Source organism: Clinocottus analis, unplaced genomic scaffold (assembly GCF_023055335.1).
Source record: "Clinocottus analis isolate CAN_PGR_092001 unplaced genomic scaffold, fCliAna1.0.p SCAF_6, whole genome shotgun sequence".
NCBI classification, from domain to species: Eukaryota; Metazoa; Chordata; class Actinopteri; order Perciformes; family Cottidae; genus Clinocottus; species Clinocottus analis.
Window position 1 is genome coordinate 8,010,745 of NW_027176218.1, and position 21,928 is coordinate 8,032,672.

At 41.3% G+C, this 21,928-nt stretch overlaps 3 protein-coding genes across 5 annotated transcripts; 1 reads left to right on the top strand and 2 right to left on the bottom strand.

The window, feature by feature from the left end:
- Positions 1-1,181: 1,181 nt before the first annotated feature.
- On the top strand, positions 1,182-4,733 carry best1 (bestrophin 1). Its single transcript, XM_068602448.1, has 9 exons — positions 1,182-1,333; positions 1,611-1,705; positions 1,804-2,037; positions 2,302-2,456; positions 2,577-2,654; positions 3,029-3,181; positions 3,278-3,358; positions 3,429-3,580; positions 3,671-4,733. The coding sequence occupies exons 1-9, from the start codon at positions 1,182-1,184 to the stop codon at positions 4,731-4,733; spliced, it is 2,163 nt and encodes a 720-aa protein (XP_068458549.1).
- Positions 4,734-6,328: 1,595 nt separating this feature from the next.
- Positions 6,329-14,607, bottom strand: incenp (inner centromere protein). Its single transcript, XM_068603990.1, has 20 exons — positions 14,412-14,607; positions 13,301-13,449; positions 13,069-13,179; positions 12,357-12,970; positions 12,199-12,241; positions 11,922-11,994; positions 11,719-11,809; positions 11,560-11,596; positions 11,374-11,461; positions 11,131-11,271; positions 9,669-9,778; positions 9,464-9,584; positions 9,300-9,383; positions 8,788-8,957; positions 8,506-8,620; positions 7,841-7,927; positions 7,672-7,707; positions 7,459-7,521; positions 7,198-7,345; positions 6,329-6,822 (listed from the first exon to the last, which is right to left on the bottom strand). The coding sequence occupies exons 2-20, from the start codon at positions 13,438-13,440 to the stop codon at positions 6,653-6,655; spliced, it is 2,442 nt and encodes an 813-aa protein (XP_068460091.1). The 5' UTR covers positions 13,441-13,449; positions 14,412-14,607; the 3' UTR covers positions 6,329-6,652.
- Positions 14,608-15,041: 434 nt separating this feature from the next.
- On the bottom strand, positions 15,042-20,709 carry pgghg (protein-glucosylgalactosylhydroxylysine glucosidase). Of its 3 annotated transcripts, none has more exons than XM_068602997.1 (14): positions 20,564-20,709; positions 19,734-19,994; positions 19,450-19,660; positions 18,922-19,357; positions 18,703-18,822; positions 18,165-18,296; positions 17,970-18,081; positions 17,523-17,595; positions 17,308-17,444; positions 17,090-17,223; positions 16,480-16,575; positions 16,294-16,391; positions 15,984-16,207; positions 15,042-15,353 (listed from the first exon to the last, which is right to left on the bottom strand). In XM_068602997.1, the coding sequence occupies exons 2-14, from the start codon at positions 19,975-19,977 to the stop codon at positions 15,277-15,279; spliced, it is 2,094 nt and encodes a 697-aa protein (XP_068459098.1). In that variant the 5' UTR covers positions 19,978-19,994; positions 20,564-20,709; the 3' UTR covers positions 15,042-15,276. The 3 variants fall into 3 exon arrangements, with proteins under 3 accessions (XP_068459098.1, XP_068459096.1, XP_068459097.1); XM_068602995.1 differs by having other exon boundaries at positions 20,421-20,709; XM_068602996.1 differs by having other exon boundaries at positions 20,660-20,682.
- Between the last annotated feature and the right edge of the window lie 1,219 nt (positions 20,710-21,928).

The following is a 21,928-nucleotide window of genomic DNA, read 5'->3' on the forward strand; positions in this document are numbered from 1 at the left end:
CGCTAAAGGAATTTTTTTGTGAGATATCCAGTGTAAACATTACTTCAACTGAAATTAAGAAACAGTGTCACGCAAGGATCACCCACACGAGAAGAGCGAGACACTTAATCCAGGATGATTTATAAACAGACAAATACATAGAATATACTCACCAAAGTGATAACAATTGATCCCCAGTAGTTGCAAGAGCATCAAAAAACTGTCAAACGGCTGAAATCTTGCTTTGATAATCTCAAATTGAACTGTGTCCGCACTTCGCTCTGCTTTTGGTCTCCTGGTTGGACAGGAAGGGTTAATCACTAACACCCTCTGGCGAGTTAGAGTCCTGCTGTACACATTTCTTCCAGCAGAGGGCGGAGGACTCACAGTCTCACCTGAGCAAGAGTTTTGCACGAGGAACAACTGAATGATGACTGGAAGTTCCCTTAAGGTGTGAAATTAAATCAATACACGAGAATACGTTCAATAGGAGAAAATTAACTGGGTGTTACATTTGAAGTATAATGGTTTTATAGAGTTATATTTCCAAAATCTGACTCAGCACTTATTTGACCAACCAATCTGTGGCAGTGTGGGCACTCTGCTGTCCTCAGATTTGTTCAGATTAACAGGACCTGGCCTCACAATGCAGCTTTGTTGCTGAAACAGATTAACACATCAAGTGACCGGAGGTGCAGGAGTTCCTTGCTCTCTTTTTCTTTCCTGCTTCCTTCCCTCCAACATCATTCCAATACACCTCGGGGTCGCGGTGACTCTGATGGACAGACCTTTTCATATTGTGTGGTGAGTAAAAACTTTACAGCTTTGTGTTTGAGACTCTCACATGTTGTATTTGACTGTTGTAGCCCTGCGAACATCTCTTCAAATGTATCGGTGTATTTTAGAGACATGACATAAGGAGAAGTTATATTTTAAATGGTCAGGTAAATGTGCAAAAAATGGAAAATTACTATCAATTGATTTAGTGAATCCAAACACATTATAGAGGATTAAAGAGCACGTTAAGAAAACACATAATGCTGTTTTTTTTTCTGTTTTATCATTTTAGATTAATGATCAAATTGGCCTTATGAGATCCAGACTGATCGCTGACGTTGAGCTCAGACGGAGCACAGAGAACACCGCCACACTGGTGTCCATGTCACGACACAGCCGCCCAGCAAGTTGGCCAGCGAGCAGCGATGACTGTAACGTACTCTCGCAGGGTTGCTGATGCAGGTCTGGGGACCTTCTTTCACCTGCTTCTGCGTTGGAAAGGCAGCATCTATAAACTGCTCTATCGAGAGCTCATCATCTTCACTCTTCTCTACTACTTCTTCAGTATTGTTTATAGGTACTCTCACAGCAGAACTTTAATCTTCCTATATGTTGTTTTCACCTGAACATCTTTGTTACGGGTCACTTAGATTCAGTTAATTGAAGAATTGTGGCCAAGGTACGAAAAAGAACATTCTACAGTTAAAACATGTCAGCTCTTAGTTTTTCTTCTAAGTGGGAGTAATATGTTGCCTGATTTCTAAAGCAAAAGTTATGTTGGACCAGAAAGTGTCACAGGGCTCACTTCCCTGTGCTTTGATCATAATGGACTCAACAGCTGTTTTCTTCACCAGGTTTGTGTTAAACGATGACCAGAGGAGGCTGTTCGAGAAACTGTCGATATACTGTGACCGCTACGCAGAGCTCATCCCGGTGTCTTTTGTGCTCGGTGAGTCTGATTATTTCATAAACCTAAATCTCAATCTAAGATCATGTTCCTGGAAGCGTGGCATGTAGTTCTTTACTTGCTGATGTTTGCTTTGCCAGGTTTCTACGTCACCTTGGTTGTGTCCCGTTGGTGGGGACAGTTTGAGAACGTCCCCTGGCCGGACCGCTTGGCGGCATTAGTGGGTGGTCACGTTCGGGGGGCCGACGAGGCCTCCAGGCTGACCCGACGAACTCTGATGCGATATGCCAACCTCTCTGGTGTGCTCATCTACCGCTCTGTCAGCACGGCCGTCTACAAGCGGTTTCCCACCATGCAGCATGTGGTGCAGGCAGGTACGATGTGGCGATGAAACCACCAAAACTCTTTGTTGTTGGGCCTGCCAGTCTTACCACAACCAAAACCACAACAGGCTGAATCTGTTTAAACTATTTAAAAGTCCTGAGGAAACTGGTGTATTTCCATCTGCTGTATTGGACTATTTATGTTACATGTTACTACTTAGTGATGTAATGAGCTGATTTAAGAACTAAACCTTCTTAAATGCTTTCTATCTTCGTATCGTTCCTTCGTTTCCATGCTGTGTTCGTGTCCCGTAGGTTTAATGACGTCAGATGAGCTGAAGTACCTGGAGGACTTGCGCTCTCCTCACAACAAGTTCTGGGTTCCCTGCATGTGGTTCGTCAGCCTGGCTCTCAGGGCCCGGACTGAGGGTCGCATCAACAACGACGTGGCTCTCACCGCCCTTCTCACTGTGGGTCATCATGTGCATACATCCGTCTGCAGGCTAAAAGAGCGGACATCACGTTCTGAAACATTTTCTAAAATTGCTTCTTTTCTTCTCTTTTGCCTGTTCGGCTTTTTCCCTGTTCAGGAGTTGAATAGTTTACGGGCAAAGTGCATGAAGCTGTACGGTTACGACTGGATCAGCCTGCCGCTTGTCTATACTCAGGTTTGGTTGATATAATGTGTTGTAACTGAAATATAGTAGATGGCTTTGTGATAGAACAAATAGGTTTTTTTTGCAGTTTTTATGTTGTTGTTTTTTTAATGTAGTAAATGTGCAACGATTTGGTGTCAAAAAAGTGATGACACTGCTAATGACTAATATTTATATAATGTCTAATGGCTGCTGGTGAGATAGAAAGAATGCAATTGTGTTTGTAACTATGATCTTCATCATCATGTACCGAAAATCATGAACTTGGTGTTTCAAAAGTATCATTCTGACCTAGTAAAACACAACACAATCAGCACAACAATAACAATGTAAACACTTGACTCAAAGGGAGTTGTGAAACACGCATGACTCGTGTTTTGAACCAGGTGGCGACGGTGGCGGTCTACAGCTTCTTCCTGGCTTGTCTGATTGGCCGTCAGTTCTTGGATCCAGCTCAAGGTTACTCCGGTCACGATCTGGACTTCTACCTGCCTGTTTTCACCCTGCTGCAGTTTTTCTTCTATGTCGGTTGGCTGAAGGTGAGGTTCAAGTCACACTGAGGCTGCACAAGAAATGTTATTCATTTGTCCTTCTGAGCTGCATCGTGGTCGTCTCTTTTGTGCTCGTGGTCTCAGGTGGCAGAGCAACTCATAAATCCTTTTGGTGAAGATGATGACGACTTTGAGACCAACTGGCTCGTCGATCGCAATTTACAGGTTTGGATTCATTTTGTCACTTTGACATCAGCTGTCTCGTTCGTCCTGTTTGACCTCTGCCGTCCCTCAGGTGTCCTTGTTGTCTGTGGATGAGATGTACGACAGCCTGCCGCTGGTTGAGAGGGATATGTACTGGAACGAGTGTGAGCCTCAGCCCCCCTACACTGCTGCCAGCGCTGAACACCGCAAACCCTCCTTCATGGGCTCAGCCCTGGATATCAGGTTCAGTTATGTTTATATTTTCTGGCAGACAATTTTAAATACTGCAAAATACCATCTTCATTGTAGAACCATCTATTTCTTTTAAACTAGTGTTCCCAAGGAGGATATGGAGTTTCAGTCCAATCTGGAGCAAATCAAGGAACACGAGGAAGCCAACTACTCCACCCCGCTGCTCGGAGGGCTGGGCCGTCTCCTCGGTGTCCAGTCCCCTAACTTTCCTCGCTCCTCCCGGGTCTCTCTGCTGCGCCGCCGCCCGGGAGCTCCGCTTAGCCGCTTCCCACTTTTCCTGCACCCAGAGGCTCCATCGACTCCAACTCAAATCCGTCAGCCTTTGAACCACGAGCGAGATCCAGACTACGCCTTCTCCACCATGCCCTTGTATGAGAGGCCGGGTTTCTACAGCTGCCCACAAACGCCGATCCACTGCGGGCCCCCGGCGGTGCCTCGCCCTCGACCGGCCCGCCGGACTCAGAACGAGTGGGACCGCAGCTGCAGCTCGCTGGCCCCTCACATGGTGGGCTCACAGCTGCTGCCGCCCGACACCCCCAACCACGTCCCCCCACTGCCGTCCTCTGCTTTCCCCTGGCTGAGTGAGGACAGCGGGGTCCCAAGTGCCCCAATGTTCTCGTTCCCAGACCCTCCACCTGAACTCTGCCCGATATCTAAACTCAGACCCGGACACGGCCTTCTGTCTCGCCGCCCTCCGCCTCCAGGCCTCACCCTGGACACCCTCCCCTCAGCCGACAGCCAGCCGGGGCCCCCGAGTGCTCGGGCGGCAGGAAGCGGAGGAGAAAGGGCGTTCTCGTTCACCGCTCCTTCTCGAACAGCAGCTACAAATCCCGTAAATCCCAACAGCAGCTCGGGCAGCATTAATGCAACAAGCACCAATGGCGCCGGCGTGGCGGGAAGTCTTTGCAACGGTACGAGTCACACTAATTTTAGTAACCAAGGGAACTTCAGCACCAATGTGAGATCAAGCAACGGGGGCACCAATGGTGGGCTGAGCAACAATATGAACACAGTTTCCACTTCGGCGCCTTCGCAGCAAGAAGCCAATCAGCAACACTCACCGAATGATTCAGGAATCTCATTGGCTGAAGGGGACCTGCTGGGCGTTTTGGTGCACGGTGGCGTGAAGAAGGAGCAGGATTGAGGAAACAAGGTGTGACTGTTTTTGTATACATGTGGCATTCAAAATATTTCACACAAACAGGAACAACATTCGTCATCTGGAGCCCGACACACAATTGATAAGTATTTTTAACACAGCAGTAGAGTTAATCTCTACTTTGTGTAAAGCTCTTTCAGAACAATTAGCCTACTTGTAACAACCTTTTGAGATTTAAGCCTCAACATGTGAAGGAAAAATAAGAAACTCTTTCTCCTTTCTTATGAAACTCAACAACATGAAGCCAAAATGTGTATATTCTAGTCTTTTCAGTACTGCTTGCATCACTGTACTCTTTAATAAATCTTATGTAACATGTTAAGTTGCGTTTGTTTTTTCAATAAAAATTGTAATCGAAATTATTTAATACTATTTTATTTCATGATACAAGCAAACTATGTACACATAAACCAAATAGAGAATTTAACCTTTCCCCTCACACTTTCTTTCCAATTTTCAAGGTTTGCATTTTTGATGGAACAATATTAATGTACAAAAATTATGTAAGATTATCATAAATAGGTTATTTTAAAAAGAAGCTAAACGTGCATCATATTTGAAAAATATTAAATTAATTATCATGAGACTCAGTCTATCGTATTTTTTAAAATTTTACATTGGCACAGTCAAGCTGCCATACATTTGTAGCTCAAAGACAAGCACATATCCTTTGAAAAGTACTTCACTTTAGTGCAGAAAATACATTTTAGCATTTCAGCCACCACACTTAAAATATCAGGAAGTACAAACACACAACTGGCATGAAATAAAGGTGTTTATTTCAATTAAAACATCTCCTCAATCCATTGTAATCTGGTATGTAACGTGAGTTTAGATCTGCAGTAGTTCAGTTTAGTGAGTCATCGGTCTTGATCAACAGTTAACAATCATAAATAAAGCAGCGTTATCTCCACACACAGTACATGTTCGGAGAAGGGGCCGGGTGACATCCGGCACTGAACAGGATGTCATCAGATCCACAACGAATAGGTTAAACGATTTGCGACAATAAAAAAAAAAAAAGACGCTGCCCGTGTCAGCCATGCTACTCTGTGGGGCTTCCATAAAAATGTTTTATCTTACTAGACTGTCAGATCCTCCGAAACTACAGAGAATAGCTTTGCTGTGCTTGAGTGTAAACAAATTCCAAAACAAAGAAAAAGTATTGTTCAAAATTAATAGAAAGTTAATCGGCACTGGAGTCAGACATTCAAACATTGGATAGAACGGATGAGCGCTGTGAACATTAGTCTGTTCTGCTGCCGACATGAGGATCATTGTGTTCAGTCGCCATTTTCTGCAAGTCCAGCAGAGATTGGTTTACACTCCAAAGACTGAATAGGCGAGGTAGTTTCACAGAGCAGATAAAACATGTGTTGCCGTTTCAGGGGTGAGGTGTCGTGCATCCTGTCACCGTCATAGTTTGTTGATACAGATAAAGCAAGTCAAATTGAACCAAGAGGTCCAATCAGCTCAAATATTTTTTATCTGTAAGAGGACACTGCCCTATAGAGTGGCTGAAAATGTCTGCGTTTATTGAGGTGTCACATATTATCAAACGCCAACAAAAAAACTGAAACTTTTTTGTTCAACCATTTTAATGCACCAGAATAAATCCCATTCAAATAAGAACACTATAATTTACAGTCTGTATCAAAAACTTTCAAACGTTTACACCCCAGTGGGTTATTATACACATCCATTTAAGTCCAAGCATGAAGGATCAATTTCACTTTTGAATCACTAAAATCCATGACATATTTTACATAGTACTAAGTTGGATTTCCTAAAATGTTGAAAGCTAAAACCATAAACATGTAAAAACATCCATAAAAACATGTTACTTTATTGGAAACAGACCCTTAAAACAAAGATTAAACTTTATACAGCTATGTGTACAGACATTACTTCATTGGAGGAGAGTGCCACACAGCAGAGCTGGTGCGTTTGAAATAGCGAGGCTTGCTCTTGTAGAAGATGTTTTCCAGTTTTGGTGGTTCAACTGCTCCGAAGAAAGAGTCTAAATCAGGAGGGCTGAAGTACTGCTTCATAATTATCTGCTGCAGATTGTGACCTAGAGGGGAAAATGAAATACAATGTTGTCATTTAAGACGATACAACATGAGACTGACATCACATGGATACTGGGCAAACCCAAAATATGTCTGGTAAAATTCGGCCAACAAATTAAACATTCACAATTATCTTAAATGATTTAACTCAATTTGGAATAAGTCACAATATTCCAATTACTGGACCTCAACAGCCCTGCTTGCCCAGCTATGGTTGCTAAACTATAATTGGACAACTGAGTGTATGAGAAGTTTAGCAACAAGTCAATTTTGAGCTTTACGAAAAATATTGCTAAAAATAATTACAAACTGGGTCCCAGAGGTCAGGTATAGTCTGATCATCATAATACATGAACGTTATATTAAATAATGCCCACCTTCTGCCCAGGATGGAATAGGTTTCCTTGGGGCAGACTCATCATCAGTCGAGTCGTCACTGTTCTGGTCCATCCCGTAATCTTCCTTACTTTTGGGCAAAGGTTTGTTGCCGCCCTTTGGAGTGATCGCATATGATTGTGGAGATTGCTGCAGGAGGAGAAAACATACTTTCTAAATCCATTCTCTGGCGAGAAATAGTTTTTATGTTTAGATGACAGAAATTAATTAGAATCTGCCAAACATAGATTATTTAAACTTACCACAATATCCACAGTCAAATTGAGGGCGCCACCTTTTCCTACAGGCGTCGTCATTACAGAGCGCTGCAAAAAATTAAAAACAGTAGGAAATTAGCCTTTCACTACGGTGTACCGGTTCCTTGTTAATTTGTGTATTTTAATAGAGTCATGGAGTTGTGTTTTTAAATGAGTGGCTCCACAAATTCCAAAAATGTTATCAGTTTAGATTCTAACCTCGATATCCACAGTCACATTCAGACAAGCAGCAGCCTACAGAGAAGATCAAGAAAGGTACATTTAACCACTGGGGATATAATATTAGATGGATTCAAGTCTTAATGTCAACGTCAGCTTCAGTTCAACAGTGCAGGTGAACCTAAAGTAAAGTCAAATGTTGGTTTACCTTTGCATCAGCAGCCTTTTTGGCAGCAGCAGCAGCTTCTCGCTCTTTGGCAGCTTTTTCTTCTGCAGCTAATCTCTGCTCCTCCTCCTGGTGGAACAAAAAGTTTATTATTACCATTAGCATATTATTAACAATAGCCAAAATGTTCTGTTATTTCCAAACTATTGACAGGCCGAGAAAACTGTTTTTCTAATTTTACAGGAATTTGATGCATTTTGACAACACGCCTGCCATTGGCCATCCATTGCAGCTGGCACACTGCTTAGTGTCCGCTATCTACCAAGTAAGGACACCACCACCTCTTCATTCTGGGCTTAGCTCCACCCAAGACGATTCTAATTGGTTTCAAAGAAATACAAAACACAAAAGTACCCCCTTTATGACAAGGATAATGAGGTGGTAACGGTTAAATAATATTTCTTAAATGCCGACACAGCGCTGTGAGATAAGACATTCCAAAACCAAGATAAGAGGTACCTTGAGGTATTGAGGAATCTTTCCAGATCTGAAGTCACCCTGACCAAAGATGTAAATACTTGTGCACTTTCTGGCTTTTAAAAGATCTCTTTTCCATTATCAGCTTCTTTGTTGCCACTTGTTGGCTGCTAATGCAAACACTGTTTGACACGGGTTGAAAACATTTGTTACAAAATGAATTTTCTTACCAGTCTTTTCTCAAGTGCTTTTCTTTTCTCCTCCAAATCTCGTCTCTCTTTCTCCCTCGCTGCTCTTGCCAGTTCCTGTTGCAGAGCAAGAGCTTTTTCTTTTTCCACTCGCTCCCTGAAAAACGAACAGTCAGTCAGTAACAAACTTTGGACACAAACCGTTTTATTGTTTTCAGTGCAGGTTTCGGTTTAATGCACCGTTGCTGTGTTGAAAAGATAGTCAGGTTTAATAAAGTAGCCATTATGGTACTTTTGATATGAGTATTCAAGATCAACAAGAACCTTTCAGCAGCAGCAGCTACTCGCTCTCTCTCTCTCTCCAGCTCTCTCTCCTTCTCTTGCTCCCTCTTCAGTTCCAACGCTCGGCGAGCTTCAGCCAGTTTACGAGCTCGCTGTTCCTCCTCCTCGGCCTTCTTCTTCGCCAGAAACTCTTGCTGCCGCTTCTCATCCTCCTGAAGTTAGAAACAACAACAACAAAAAAAACAAAACACGTGTCACATTCTAAAAATTCTAAAGTCTTAATGTCAACTTGGGAAACACACACACACACGTGTGCGCGTGCTTAAACGAGGGGAATATATGCAAGTCACGGTGCTTGTAATTGTTTTGGCAATGTCTCCAGGAATAGTCACAAGTGCAGCTAAATGGTCGCAATCTGACACCCGGCGATGCCACAGTACATCTATTCTGTGATGCTCAGCAGAATTCTTTGCAGTTGCACTGACTTGATACACTGCACCAAACTAAGCAGAAGATAAATTACCAGACAAATGAATCAGATGGTGTTGCCTTACCGCTTGCTGAAGCTTCCTTTTCTGCTCCTGCTCCTCTTGACGTTTAAGGGCCACCTTCTTTTTCACCCTGTCATCTGCCAGACGCTACACCAAGAGGCACAATACCAAATATTAGACATTTTTGAGGTGAATAAATAAAGTAAGTCGCCAAATTTGTCCCATACCTTATCATTTTTCTCATCAAACTGAGCCATCTTTTGCTCAATCTTCTTTTTCTTTTCCATGTCTCTCTGCTCCTCTTTTACTTTGGCCTCAAACACTCTTCTCAGCCTCTCATCCCTCTTCCTGGAAGACAACATTTTTAAAATTTAACAAAAAACAAGATAAACTATTCTTCTGTCATTTAGAGTAAAGATGTCGGGTGTTAACCTTTTGAGTTCTTCCTGTTTCTTTTTCTTCTCCTCCTCCATTTTCTTCATTCTTTCCTCCTCTTGTTCCTGCTTCTTCTTAAGTACTTCCAGTTTGTAACGCTCTTTTGTCTGAGAAAAAAGAAAACGAGGTTTTAAGAAAAAGCTGTCGTCAGAAACACACTTATAACACATTGTTAATAGGCAACAAATAACAAACAAATCCCAAGTAGCAGGTGGAGTTCATGCATGTGAAAATAGATCACCATGCCAGTGGAGTTGACGGATGAAGCAAAAATCCACCGTGACAGACTGTTATTTACTTCCACCTACTTAAAGAGTTAATTCAAGTTTGTGCTCACACTGCCAGACTGTCCTGTGATCATTAGTCTCCAATTTTCCGTATGAACAATTCAACAGACTAAGTGTAGAAAACGACCTTGCTTGAAGTGACCATGAAAATAAGAAAAAATTACAACTTTACAGCAATCATTAGAACCTGCCCATCTTACGGATGAGTGAGAGTCAGGAAGATAGATCTTGTGTCTATTTTTAAACCAGAAAAATCACTAAGTAAGAGTTGGCTACCAGCATGTTTAAGGTTTCTAATGATGTTAGACACAAAGACATCCTGTATATCACGACAAGTGTCCAGCAGCAAGTGTAGCTGAATGCAGTGTGACCCAACCCTAAAAAAGGGGAAAGAGACATAATAGACTCCAGTGTGATTTTCACCCAATAAATCATGATCCTGACACACAGACACGTTTCATGAACAACCTAAATTGCATCACAGCTTCTGGTTTCGATGGATTTTTACTTCAATTTGTACTTGATTGCATCATTACACAATATCCACAAACAGTGATGTTATCAAAGCTGTTTTTGGTAGTTTGTAGAATTGTCTAAAAATTATCGACCTGAGGGATCAGAGACGCCAACAACTAACAAGTGCAGTTTGAAAGTGGCCTCTAAGGTAAGTGTTAAATGGGGAGACATTCAAGTTCCACGATGGGATGTTAGACACCATATAATGCCCACAAACATACAGTGAGTCTACATTACACTTACCACTATACCAATGCTCAACTGGGGAGGGGAGAAAACACATCCAAAAAGAGGATGTCAGCCATAGTTTCTCAGAACAATTGCAATTCAATTTTTGACATTTTTTTCCATGTTTATTTTCAGCTGTTGCAACTTCCAACATCCAGATTGACCAATATTGATCACAGTCAGTGCCTCCTTAACTGTGAGTCTAAATAAATTATAAATGAAAATAAAAAAGCTATTTGAAACACATTTATACCCTATAGGGCCGTCCGACATCGCACCCAGCCTTTGGTAAACACACTTAGTTCTGTCAGCGCATTTTGTAGTTTGTACCGTTAGCTACGACCTACCAGCTCAGGCATTGCTAGTGTTGCAGTCAGGCTCCACCGTGCAAGGATACACGTGTACGACATAGTTGTTGCATCGCTTACCTTGGGGTCAATCTTCAGAGGAGTGTTGTGCTTAATGAAGGACTTGATAACAGCAGTGCGGCCAAGGGAATTTGGAGTCATCATTAGCATTTGATTCTTCTGCACAGTGTGAAGAAAAGATCTCATGTTGGGTCTCATTGCCTATATATTAATAACAAAAGAGAAGAATCCACTCATTATTTGAATATGTTCCTATATTTTTCTTAACTTTAACATTGGGCAAAATCTTGATTTTCATCTTACACTTTGACTTTTCTTGGGAGGAGAGTGCTTCTTTGTGGGACTTTCCTCTAGAGTATCTGGTGATTTGCGTTTGGTACTCTGGCGAGACCTTGACACAAATTCATGTTTTAAGGACACAACAAAGGATGTATTCAACAACAAGTTTAACAGTGCAGTCATGAAGCGAAACGCAGACACAGCACTCACTTGAAACCTGACTGGAGAGGCAGCGGCTTCTCAGCAACTGAAACACAAATGTGTAAGTAGCACGCACATACAAGTATCGTTAAATATAAATTCAGGTTTATGTTCAACCACAACTATCAACAACAATTGTATTAATAAAAAAAGGCCACATCCTCATACCAGGTCTCTTGTTGGGAGTGCTAACGGCGTTTGCAGCAACAGAGCGAGTAATGCGTCCAACAGATGGACGTGAGGTCTGGTTAATCTGGATCTACATTCGTTTGTTACAAAAAAAATGAAAAAAACAAAAACATTAGCTGAATAATAACCAAAAGACAAATACAACTTTAGTTTGACACTTAGACAAAGTCATCGATGTATACCTCCGGCGTTTCCTGCCATTCTTCAGCTGCAGCATTGTCCTGCATGTCTGCACTTACAGCCTCCATTAGCATGCTATAGCAATGAATACAATCATATGGGTAAGAAACACTTCAAAAACATATAAAAGAAGATTAAATGCATGTACAGTCACGTGTGAAGGAGTAATTTACCAGTCAATGTTATGAATAGTTTAAATTATAGAATTATAACACTTGTTTTCACTCTATTAAGACCTCAATATAATCATACATGGAAAAAATATTAGTCATTACTCACCCTTCTCTATCCTCTTCCTCTGCATAGTCCATGCAAGAGTCCTCTATAACAACAAAAATTAGCCAAATATAATGTACAGATTAACAACAATCAGAGTGTGCTTGAATGTCTTATTTATATATGTTGTTATTATAAACCAAATATGGGTAATTTCTCACCATCGACATTGCTGCTACATGTGGAGTTGCCCATGCGAGCCACCTTCCTCTTAAGAATGGAGCGGCGTGAGGCCCGGCGAACAGACTCCTGGGTCATACTGTGCCGTAGACCGGCCATCGAGTGACGTAGCTTCAAGGAGCATCGCACGGAGCTCCGTCGTGAGCTTTGAGCTACGCCAGCTATCGCAATCTTAGCAGCTGTACGGCCAGGAGAAGGCGGTGGTGTTTTCGCTAATTCAGCAGACAATCGATCTGATGAGGAGATGCTGACAACAACCTCTGGGACGGGTATCGTAGGTGGGGACTGGGCGGTGCTACCTTTGTAGTCTGGCTCGTCTTCCGCATTGTTCCCCTTGTTATTTTTGTCCATCTCCTCCTCCTCTACCAACTCCGGCTTCTTGTTCTGCACCTCTTCAGTTTGATCACTTCCATGTGAATGGCTGACATCCTCTTCCGCATCAAACAAAGCTTGTTTGTTTTTGCGGGTGGTGCGTTTAGGTTGTGTGGTGGTGGCTTCAGAGGTGGAAGCCGTGGGAACGGTCTCTTCTTCAGCAATGAAGTTCAGTGATTTGACAGAGGAGCCACGAAGGTTACTACGCTTTCCCTTTGAAAATCTGGAAAGGAAGAGTTAGAGACACCATATTTTAAAATTCTGTGACAATTAAAATATGAAACTTTGACTTTCATTAAAACGGTAATGAAAGCAACAAACCTTCGCCTGGCTTGATTTTCTTCCAGATGCCCCGAGGATACACGCTTTCTGCGACTATTCTTTTTCTGTGACGGTGTTTTTGGCATTAATTCTGGCTCGGCATTAAAATCCCTGAAAGAAAAAAGAAAGCTTTACTTGTAAAACCGTAACGTTAATATTAGAGAAAAACTGATTTTTGAAGATGGAATATTCTGCGACAGAGTTCAAATGTTTCCTATTACTTCAAATCTACCTTGAAAACATGCGGTTGGCCTCTTGTTGGATCTCCTCAAGCCAAACCATGTGGACATTATCAATCTCATTGGTAAATTCTTGTACTTTGCCATCAAACATTTGCATGAGGGATCGTACGGATGATTGTACAGAGTTCATGTTGATGGCCTGAGGGAAAGATCACACCTTTACATCAGGAGAAGCTGGAACAGACTTGAGATGACATGTAAACAATGATTAATTGAAGGATCGCCATCATGGTCATAAAGACCTGACTTGTTGTTTATTGTGTGTTTTGACAGTCTTTATTTTCCTTTTAAAAAAACATCAGAAGAAACTTAAATAAAACCTTCTGAATGGCACAGTGGAAAAAAAAAAAACATGGTCAAAATTTTTTACATTACAATTTGTCAAATATCAATTACAAAATCATTGACAGAGGAGCCATGTTCAGTGGGGAATAGAGGAAGGGATCCTTGTCTTTTGAATGTGAGGTGATCTTTAGCATCACCACAAAACAAGCAACCGTTTTAAAACAATGAAAATGTCCATTAAAGACAAAGCCAATTCAGGGTGAATGCAGCCTAAACACTTTGCAAAGTTGTATTTGATAATGTCAAACTTTTTTAAGAATGAAAAACAGAGTAGCAAACACAAAATTGACAAGTACCTTTGGTAAATCGGTTGCGTCAGTCTATTAGAGATCAATTTAGCACTCGTGTTTGTACATGCAGCTAAATGGCGCATGCGCACCGTCTTCTATTTCCGCAGACAATTTAGTTTTACTTGCAAAAAATAGCTGTTCAATAATAATGTGGCCGACAGAGAATAACACGTGTTGTCTTAATGTTGTTATATTACACTACTTAGTCAAATTAGCTAGAAACCCGAGAGTTTTATGGTGAGACGAGATGATCTAACGTTAACGTTTCCCAGGTAGCGGTAACACATTACGTTAGCTTAGCGAACATTAACCACTGAAAGGCGAACAACAAGCATGCGACAACAGACTGAGGTTATGGATATTTTAAGCTCAGTTAGAGGCAACGTTATACTTCAAAACAGCTATGATGGGTGTTAAATGGCTAATGTCACGATGTTAGTAAGCTAACGTCAAATTAAAGAGTTACCTTTGATATCCGAGTCTCTGAAAAGAAAATCCGATGCTCGTCGCTGCGCTTGCTTTAACTAAATCAATCGCATTCTGAAGTGAAAATCCTAGTTTCTACTTTCCTTTACGGCTCATGTGTAAAGTCTAAACAACCTGAAGATCCCGCACAGCAACCACAATCCTCCCCGCTGACCCGCTGAAACCGTTTAACTTGTTCAAACCGTCACCAGCCAATGCCGAGGCGAGGCTCGGTGACGTGCCAGAGGGTTTGTTCGATTTTGTGTGCGTGATTATCTGCAAGGGCGGACCCTGTGAAGCAACGGCTTGAGGTGGGGAAACCGACGACATGTGAATTGAAATCGAGCAGACCCAACGAAAGTTTAGGGCGGAGTTACAGCGTTGACGAGATTTAAATCAACCAACCGATCTTGGGCAGGACGTATGCCACTTCGGCAATGTTACTCAAACACATTGATAGTAGCTGTTCTTTTAGTAATCTCAATTTAAGAGCCACAAACAGTTTTCATGTCAGACAAAATAAGTTTTCCTTCTTTTCTTTGTCACATCCTCTCTGCACATTGTAGGACGCTGCTGCCTTGCTCCAGTAAACAAAGCCACAGGACATCAGAATCAGTCACACAACAAAGGGTTTGAAGGTTTGTTAGGAGCTTTATTTCAATATAATACATTTAAAATGCAATATAATTGGTTAATGGTTTTATAACACCTGTATTATAATACTAACATTATAAGAATGTCATACATTTTGTCCATGATTGTGAATAGGAACATACAATTTAACAGTCCATTAGATATGAAATAACTTGCATAAAAACATGTTTTTTTAATGCGGGTAAATGATGATGAGGGTCCTGGTCACTGTTTCAGACAGGCCAACAAGAATACGTCCAAGCCTGTTTACAAACACATCCGGGCTCTCGAGGAACAGTTACCGGATTCCCTGAAAATATAGATGTATATTAGTATATGTATTATAATAATCTGTTACTGCATCCATGCCATTAAAAATAATGAGATATGAAATCAAGGAGCAAAGCAAAGATAACACAGTACTAATAAAATGAGATGTGATGCAACGAAATAATTCAGAGAGGAATACATGCACATAAACTCAAACAAATAAGCTTGTAGAGGATTTTCAGTCTCCCCTTTACAGAAATATATTATGTACCATTATGGAGTGAGGTTTGCACTAGAGTGTATTTATCAATAACATCTTGGCACCCTTTAATCAAACTATTAAGAAACTAAATTCCATGTCACTTTAACATTACACTATTACATACACCTAGAGTACCCTTGTTTGTAGTACTGTTATTGTTTTTTCTGTGCACTTTTTTAAATATTCTATTATAATTGTAATATGTTTCTATTGCACTGTGTTGATTGCTGTTGTTTGTCTATGTATGCACAACCTGCCAAGACAAATTCCTTATATGTGTAACATACCTGGCCAATAAATGGTTCTGATTCGGTTACTCAAATACTGTGCCATACCTATGAACTGAGTGTGTTTTGTAATATTACTCTACACAAGGATGAATAACATTGTACTAAAAATAAAAATCACCTGGCGTGAGAGGGATTTTAGTTCCTGATGCCTTCAGGACAACCTGCAGATTACAAGGTTTAGTGTTGCCAAGGCTGTCTTTCTGTTCCCTCAGGATGATACAAATGTCATCTTTCCTCAGCAGCCAGTCCATCTGATGGCCCAAGTAGTTTACACCACGGACACAGAGCTCAGAAATGTCTTTGGGAAGAAGTGGGGAAAAGGCCAAGCATTCCTTCTGAACTCTGGGGAAAAAAACACTGCATGTAAATCTTTGTCTCACTGCAGACATGCTGTGTACATATTGAGGTGTTTGTCATCATTAACTGACCTAAAGCCAGTATAACCGAACAGCACAGCTTGCAAAAATCCCCCCATCCCTGTGAGAAAGTTGACTGCACCAGAGCCATCTGTTGATTCACTCCATACCTGTGAGGAGAGGTAATCACACATTCACTGGATATCCAGTAAACAGACATTTATGAGCACTATGTGGCTGTGTGAGTCAGAAAGACACCTGGAACGGTCCCTGGATGTTTTTGTAGCACTTCTCAAGTAAATGTTGAGCTTTCTCAGCCTCCCCCAGTTCCAGCCAGCCAATTGCAAACATACCCTAACAATGGAAAGCAAAAGCATTGGTACAGATATACACTTATTAATAAAGAAGTTACAGCAACATCAGGCTTTTACATTCAATGTAAGGAGACACTGTAAACAATATAAGTATGTGTACTACAGGCAACTAATACAAATAATAAATTAAACTAATTTATCTGACAGCTATTGATACTAGCTCATTTGCATACTTTGGTTTTATAAAATAATTGTTATAGATTAAAACAGCAACAGTCACAGCATTATATTTGGTAATAATCAAATCCTATACAATAAAATGCTGACAAGTCATCGGCTGCATAACAAGTACTTTTACGTTTATTACTGAAGTACATTTTTGCAGTAAATACTTATACTTTGCAACATATTTCACATTTTTTTGATAAACACTGATATCATCACCTTATGAAAATTGCCTTTGTTTACATCCAGTAACTACAAAGCAACATTCGCATCCATAGGGAGTCATGAGTCCAATATTATGCAGTCACATAAACCATGCTGCGTCTTACCCAGGTCATTGCCGGACCATTAGGGTCTGTTACTGGTTCATATGCTTCAAGGTCATTTCTCCTGATCTGTTCGGACATTAGCAGTCCGAGAGGATAGCCCAACATCACTGTGTCTGCCTGTTTCACTGGATCACCTGTGAGACATACAGATTATATTCTGCCATTGTTTATGGGAATGGTAATCATATGAAGGTCTGTGTCTGTAGGGAAAAAAAAACCTTTGACATAGCCATCAAACTCAGGATGGTACTGGGATTCTTCGTCAAAAGGTATTTTGAGGTGTTGGGACACTTCTTGCCATTCTTTCGGTGCCGGATGTTGTAGGAGGTCGGCCAATTCTACAGCAAACTGGAGACTAACAAATGAGAAACCTTTTGTATTATTGGTAATCACCAGTTAATATGCACTGCAGGAAAATATTAAAATCTAGTACCTGAATTTAGCCACCGTGTTTGTGTATACAGAGTTGTTAACGCTGTAGTAATATTCATCAGGTGGCATGACACCTGAACGGGGAAAAGGGAAATGCTCAATACTATTTTAATGGAAACATCCGTGCAATTACATAATGAAGACGACATCCTATTCCTATAGTTAAACAAAGCATGTATTTATATCATCTTCATAGGTAGCTAACATGTAAACATATGGAAATAGAAAATATAGAAAAGAATTACATCACAATAGCAATATTAAACAATTAAAAAGAGAGTTGGGAAAGAAAGAACTTTGTCGTTAGAGCCAAGTTCTACTTAGTTACGTTTTTGTAGATGAGGTCAGATGTCTTTAATTTAGCTTCTATTGAATACTGAGCCTGTTAATCACGAGAAGCTAAACGACGTATTCTTTATAATAATATGGATAAGGATGTAATTTTTACCTAAGAGATGATACTTCTGGTCCTCAGGGTTCCATGATGCTCTGGAAACCCAGTAGTCGGCCACACCGTAGATCACCTCTTTGCCCTTGCCCTCTGTGAACATGGACAGATCCTGTAACAAAGATCTCCATTAATATCCTCACACAGGCCAGGTGAGACCCTGTGATGAGTCGGGAGAGGGGGGGAAGAGTATACCTCAGTGAGGTAGAGATAGTGTTGGAAAGCCAGAGTGACGTCTCCATTTATGTGAATCTCTTGTTGTCCATAAATGTCCTCTGGACACACCTCCCTCCCAGACACAGCACTCTCCCATGGGAACTTTAGTCCCTGTAAAGAGAACATCTTTTTTTTAGAAGACTTAGATACCGTTTCATGGTTATTGTTTAAATACAGAACAAGAGCACACAACAAAATGAGTAACAGTATCAGCCCTAAAAATTAAGTCCCTCAGCAATTTAACTGACACTGTTATAATATATAATAACAATGCTCACGTTTGCTAATATCTGTGTATCGTATGCTGATTTGTTACCACTATCATTGAGTTTCTCATGTGGTATGCAAAGGTTTTCTCCGTTTCACAACAGCTCCCAGTAAAAAAGCTACAAAGATCAACTTTCCGCTTCAACTTTGTCAGGAATGTGTTTAGCTCTCTGGATAGTTGTGCACCCACAGTCAGTGCGGGTGGAAGAGCTAGTATGGTGACACCTGAGTATCCTACTGATGATCATACCTTGAAGCCCTGCTTTTTGGCATTATCTTTTGCCCCATCTATAGTCCCCACCCTGTATTCCAGCACAGATCGGGCTAGCTTGGGATAGAAGAGGGCTATGCCAGGATACATCCAAATGTCCTATCACAGGAAGGTGAGATCAATGTGTGATACATCGTACAACCCAAACAAAAAACATGCTAAAACCATAGCTTGCCATCAACTGACACCTGGCCTCACCTGGTCCCAGAAGATGTGGCCCCAGTAGTCCTGACCATCCCCACCATTAGACAGTCCACCTGGACTGACTCCACCAAAGCTGCTGGATGTGTCATGTATGGAGGGGAAGGCACTAAGGAGGTAAAACATGCAGCCTATCAGAGCCTTGCAGAGGCTCTCTGACCCAGCCACCTCCAACGTGCTCTCAAGCCACAGCTCTTTCCAGGCCTTCTCGTGAGACGGACGCAGGTCACCAGTTGCTGTCAGAGCCAGGCCTTCATCATAACTGGCCTCAGCTGTCTCTAAACTGTTGGCCACAACCAGGATGAAGCCCCAGCGGGCCTGGCTCTGTTCTGGAAGCAGTGTCAGAGTGGGAGGTATAGGGGTCCAGATAAGGTGCACTGATGGACAGGAACCTCCCGGGAACTCAGCAGTGGTCACCTTTCCTTGGATGTGACTGAGAGAGAGTGGGATGTGGACTCTGTAAGATATCATATTTATACTGTATTTAAAAAAAAGTGCATTTTACACGTGTTTTGTGAACCCTACCTCCCTCCTTTGTAATCAGGACAAGACTCAAAAACAATGTCTTTGCTCTGAGGTGTGAATGAACTGACCAGATTCACAGTGACTGGCTCCACTGAGGTCACCTGACGCACCAACAGCATCTCCATCACCATCAGGTTAGGGTAGTGTCGGTGCGAGTACAGAGACTGTGAGACCGTTACACTTTCTGCGCTCAGGCTGTGGGTAAAAATGCCTGGATGGAGAAAACGGAACAATTAGTCGTGATAATTCTTCACATTCCTGGCATCATTCCTGGCAGAGACTACCTGTGTGGGTGTCCAGGCTGTAGGCGTGCTGCGCTGATCCGTCCATCTCAACCTTCACAGCAAGAGGACAGGGGACATCTGCCCGGTGACAACGTCCACCCTCCCCATTGTACACACCGCCCATGTGCATGGTATTGTTGTACACCCTCCATCCCAGTAGCCCATTGGCTAGTGGAGGGAGGAAGCGACGGTCACTGGGTATCGTGTCAGTGGAGAAGATGTAAGGGTCTTCATCATAGGACATGGTGACGAGGCAGAAATCTGGTTTCAAATGCAGTCAGGGTTAGTTGAGAGGGTCCCAGCTATAACAACAACTACTTTTTCCAAATTAGTTCTCTGTGAGACAAATAAACTCCCTAAATTAGATTATAATGTATTTCTGCAATATTACAAAACTAAATATCTCAATAGGCATGAGTATGAGACATGAGATGCTGGCAACTTTTACAGTGGAATTACAAACACACACAAGCACACACAGACTTTCTACAGGTTCCTGCCTGCAGCGCTATTTGTAGATTGTGTACTTTGACACTTTTGTGTCACAAGACACGTCATCCTAAGAAATCACGAAGCAATTACCAGCAAAATAACCACTCATCCAACAAAATCAAAACAAGACTCAAACTTGTTTAGTAATTAAGCATTTAAGTATGAATTACATCGAAAGCAACTAAATAAACATACAATCTCAGAGATTAAGCTCAGCCACTCCTGAAGTTAGCCGGAGTTGTTGCATTCAAAATCCTATAAAGGACATAAAGCAGACAGGACGAATAGTCTGTTTCTGCTACAAAGAGAAATGCGGAAAAGCAAATTGAAGATAAAACCTGCACAAGGTCCAAAACCGCTCCTTCTTAACAGTTTAACCTACAAAAAAAGAGCTCATGTACTGTAATTCCTTTTACAGTCCATGACTACTCAACTTCTCTGAAGTTGTTGATGAAGTGGGTGCAAGTTAGTAGAGTCCTTAGAGCTGTAGGAGGAGGCCATGAATGTGCTGCAAGGAAAACCTGCACATGATTCTGGGTCTGCTGGAAAACACGGCATGGACTTCGTGGAGAGGATGGCTGAACCCGGCTGTGCAGCTTTCACTGGATCAAGAGGTAGATCACCACCAGACTGAACATGCTGAGATGTTTTGTGAATATATGTATGTGTGACAAATCATAGCTTTCAGAAAAGGGTCTTGATTGTATAAATATACACTTAAGTTACAGTTGGTCGGTTGTGTTACAGGCTGTACCGGGTGCCACATGTGTGTACATATATTCACAATTAAAGCCTCAGGGCCACTTGGCTGAGACTGTAAAAATACTCTGTAGGTCACTGTTGGAGTGTTTACATTTCCATCCCATCTTTTCCAAGAAGTATCACGTCACTCTCTCCAAACTAAATCATGTCATCTCCACTCTGCTTACCAGTCGCTCTGAACTTCCATTTTACCTTTTTGCTCCAAGCTCTTTTATTTTAGTCTTCACACAAACAATTTACACAATAATTGGCCAACTATGAAATGCTACATCCTCTGCATTCAGCCAGGGTCCTTTGCTGCATGTCCACTCATTCGTTACTCTCATTTATCTACTGTTGCAATCTCATTAAAGCAAACAATGTTCAGGAAATTATTTATATTTTGTATTGTATAAAAGCCACAGTATCACCTATTAAGACAAGTGGGACCCTCGTTGGCCCCAAGTAAACCTGCTAAAAGGCTGATATTAAGGGTCTCCACAGAAAGGATACACAATGTGAATGTGGAGGGTGAATGATTGGGGCATTGAACAGACAAGACGGTTTAATAAAATGCATCATTGCATTGTGGGTAGCATCTGGTATTTGGAAGATTTGGCCGATATCAGGGATTAAAAGTCACACGTTAAAAGGCCACATAAGTAAGCAATGCGGTGACATCCAAAGCTTAGTGTAAATAACTTGTTAAAAATCTTGAATTATTTAATGATCTGTTTTAGCCACAGGTCTATGAGCAATGTCTGAATATTTGTTTTTGTTTTTCGTCTTCTAATGCCACCTATTTTAATGCTCTACCTATATGCCACACTATTGTCATGTTAATAAATAAAAAATTATATATATATATATATATATATATATATACATATATATATACATATATATATATATACATATATATATATACATATATATATGTATATATACATATATATATACAT

What these genes read in the sequence shown, in the direction of transcription:
- best1 (XM_068602448.1), top strand. Translation starts at nt 1,182, where the DNA reads ATGACTGTAACGTACTCTCGCAGGGTTGCTGATGCAGGTCTGGGGACC. An exon ending in CCCGGTGTCTTTTGTGCTCG is followed by an intron (nt 1,706 to 1,803) that starts GTGAGTCTGATT and finishes TTGCTTTGCCAG; the next exon opens with GTTTCTACGTCACCTTGGTT. An exon ending in TCGTCGATCGCAATTTACAG is followed by an intron (nt 3,359 to 3,428) that starts GTTTGGATTCAT and finishes GCCGTCCCTCAG; the next exon opens with GTGTCCTTGTTGTCTGTGGA.
- incenp (XM_068603990.1), bottom strand. Translation starts at nt 13,440, where the DNA reads ATGAACTCTGTACAATCATCCGTACGATCCCTCATGCAAATGTTTGAT. An exon ending in GAGGAAGAGGATAGAGAAGG is followed by an intron (nt 11,995 to 12,198) that starts GTGAGTAATGAC and finishes TCATTGCTATAG; the next exon opens with CATGCTAATGGAGGCTGTAA. An exon ending in CCTCTCCAGTCAGGTTTCAA is followed by an intron (nt 11,462 to 11,559) that starts GTGAGTGCTGTG and finishes ATTTGTGTCAAG; the next exon opens with GTCTCGCCAGAGTACCAAAC.
- pgghg (XM_068602997.1), bottom strand. Translation starts at nt 19,977, where the DNA reads ATGTCCTATGATGAAGACCCTTACATCTTCTCCACTGACACGATACCC. An exon ending in CCTGATTACAAAGGAGGGAG is followed by an intron (nt 19,358 to 19,449) that starts GTAGGGTTCACA and finishes ACTCTCTCTCAG; the next exon opens with TCACATCCAAGGAAAGGTGA. An exon ending in GTTTGATGGCTATGTCAAAG is followed by an intron (nt 17,224 to 17,307) that starts GTTTTTTTTTCC and finishes TATGTCTCACAG; the next exon opens with GTGATCCAGTGAAACAGGCA.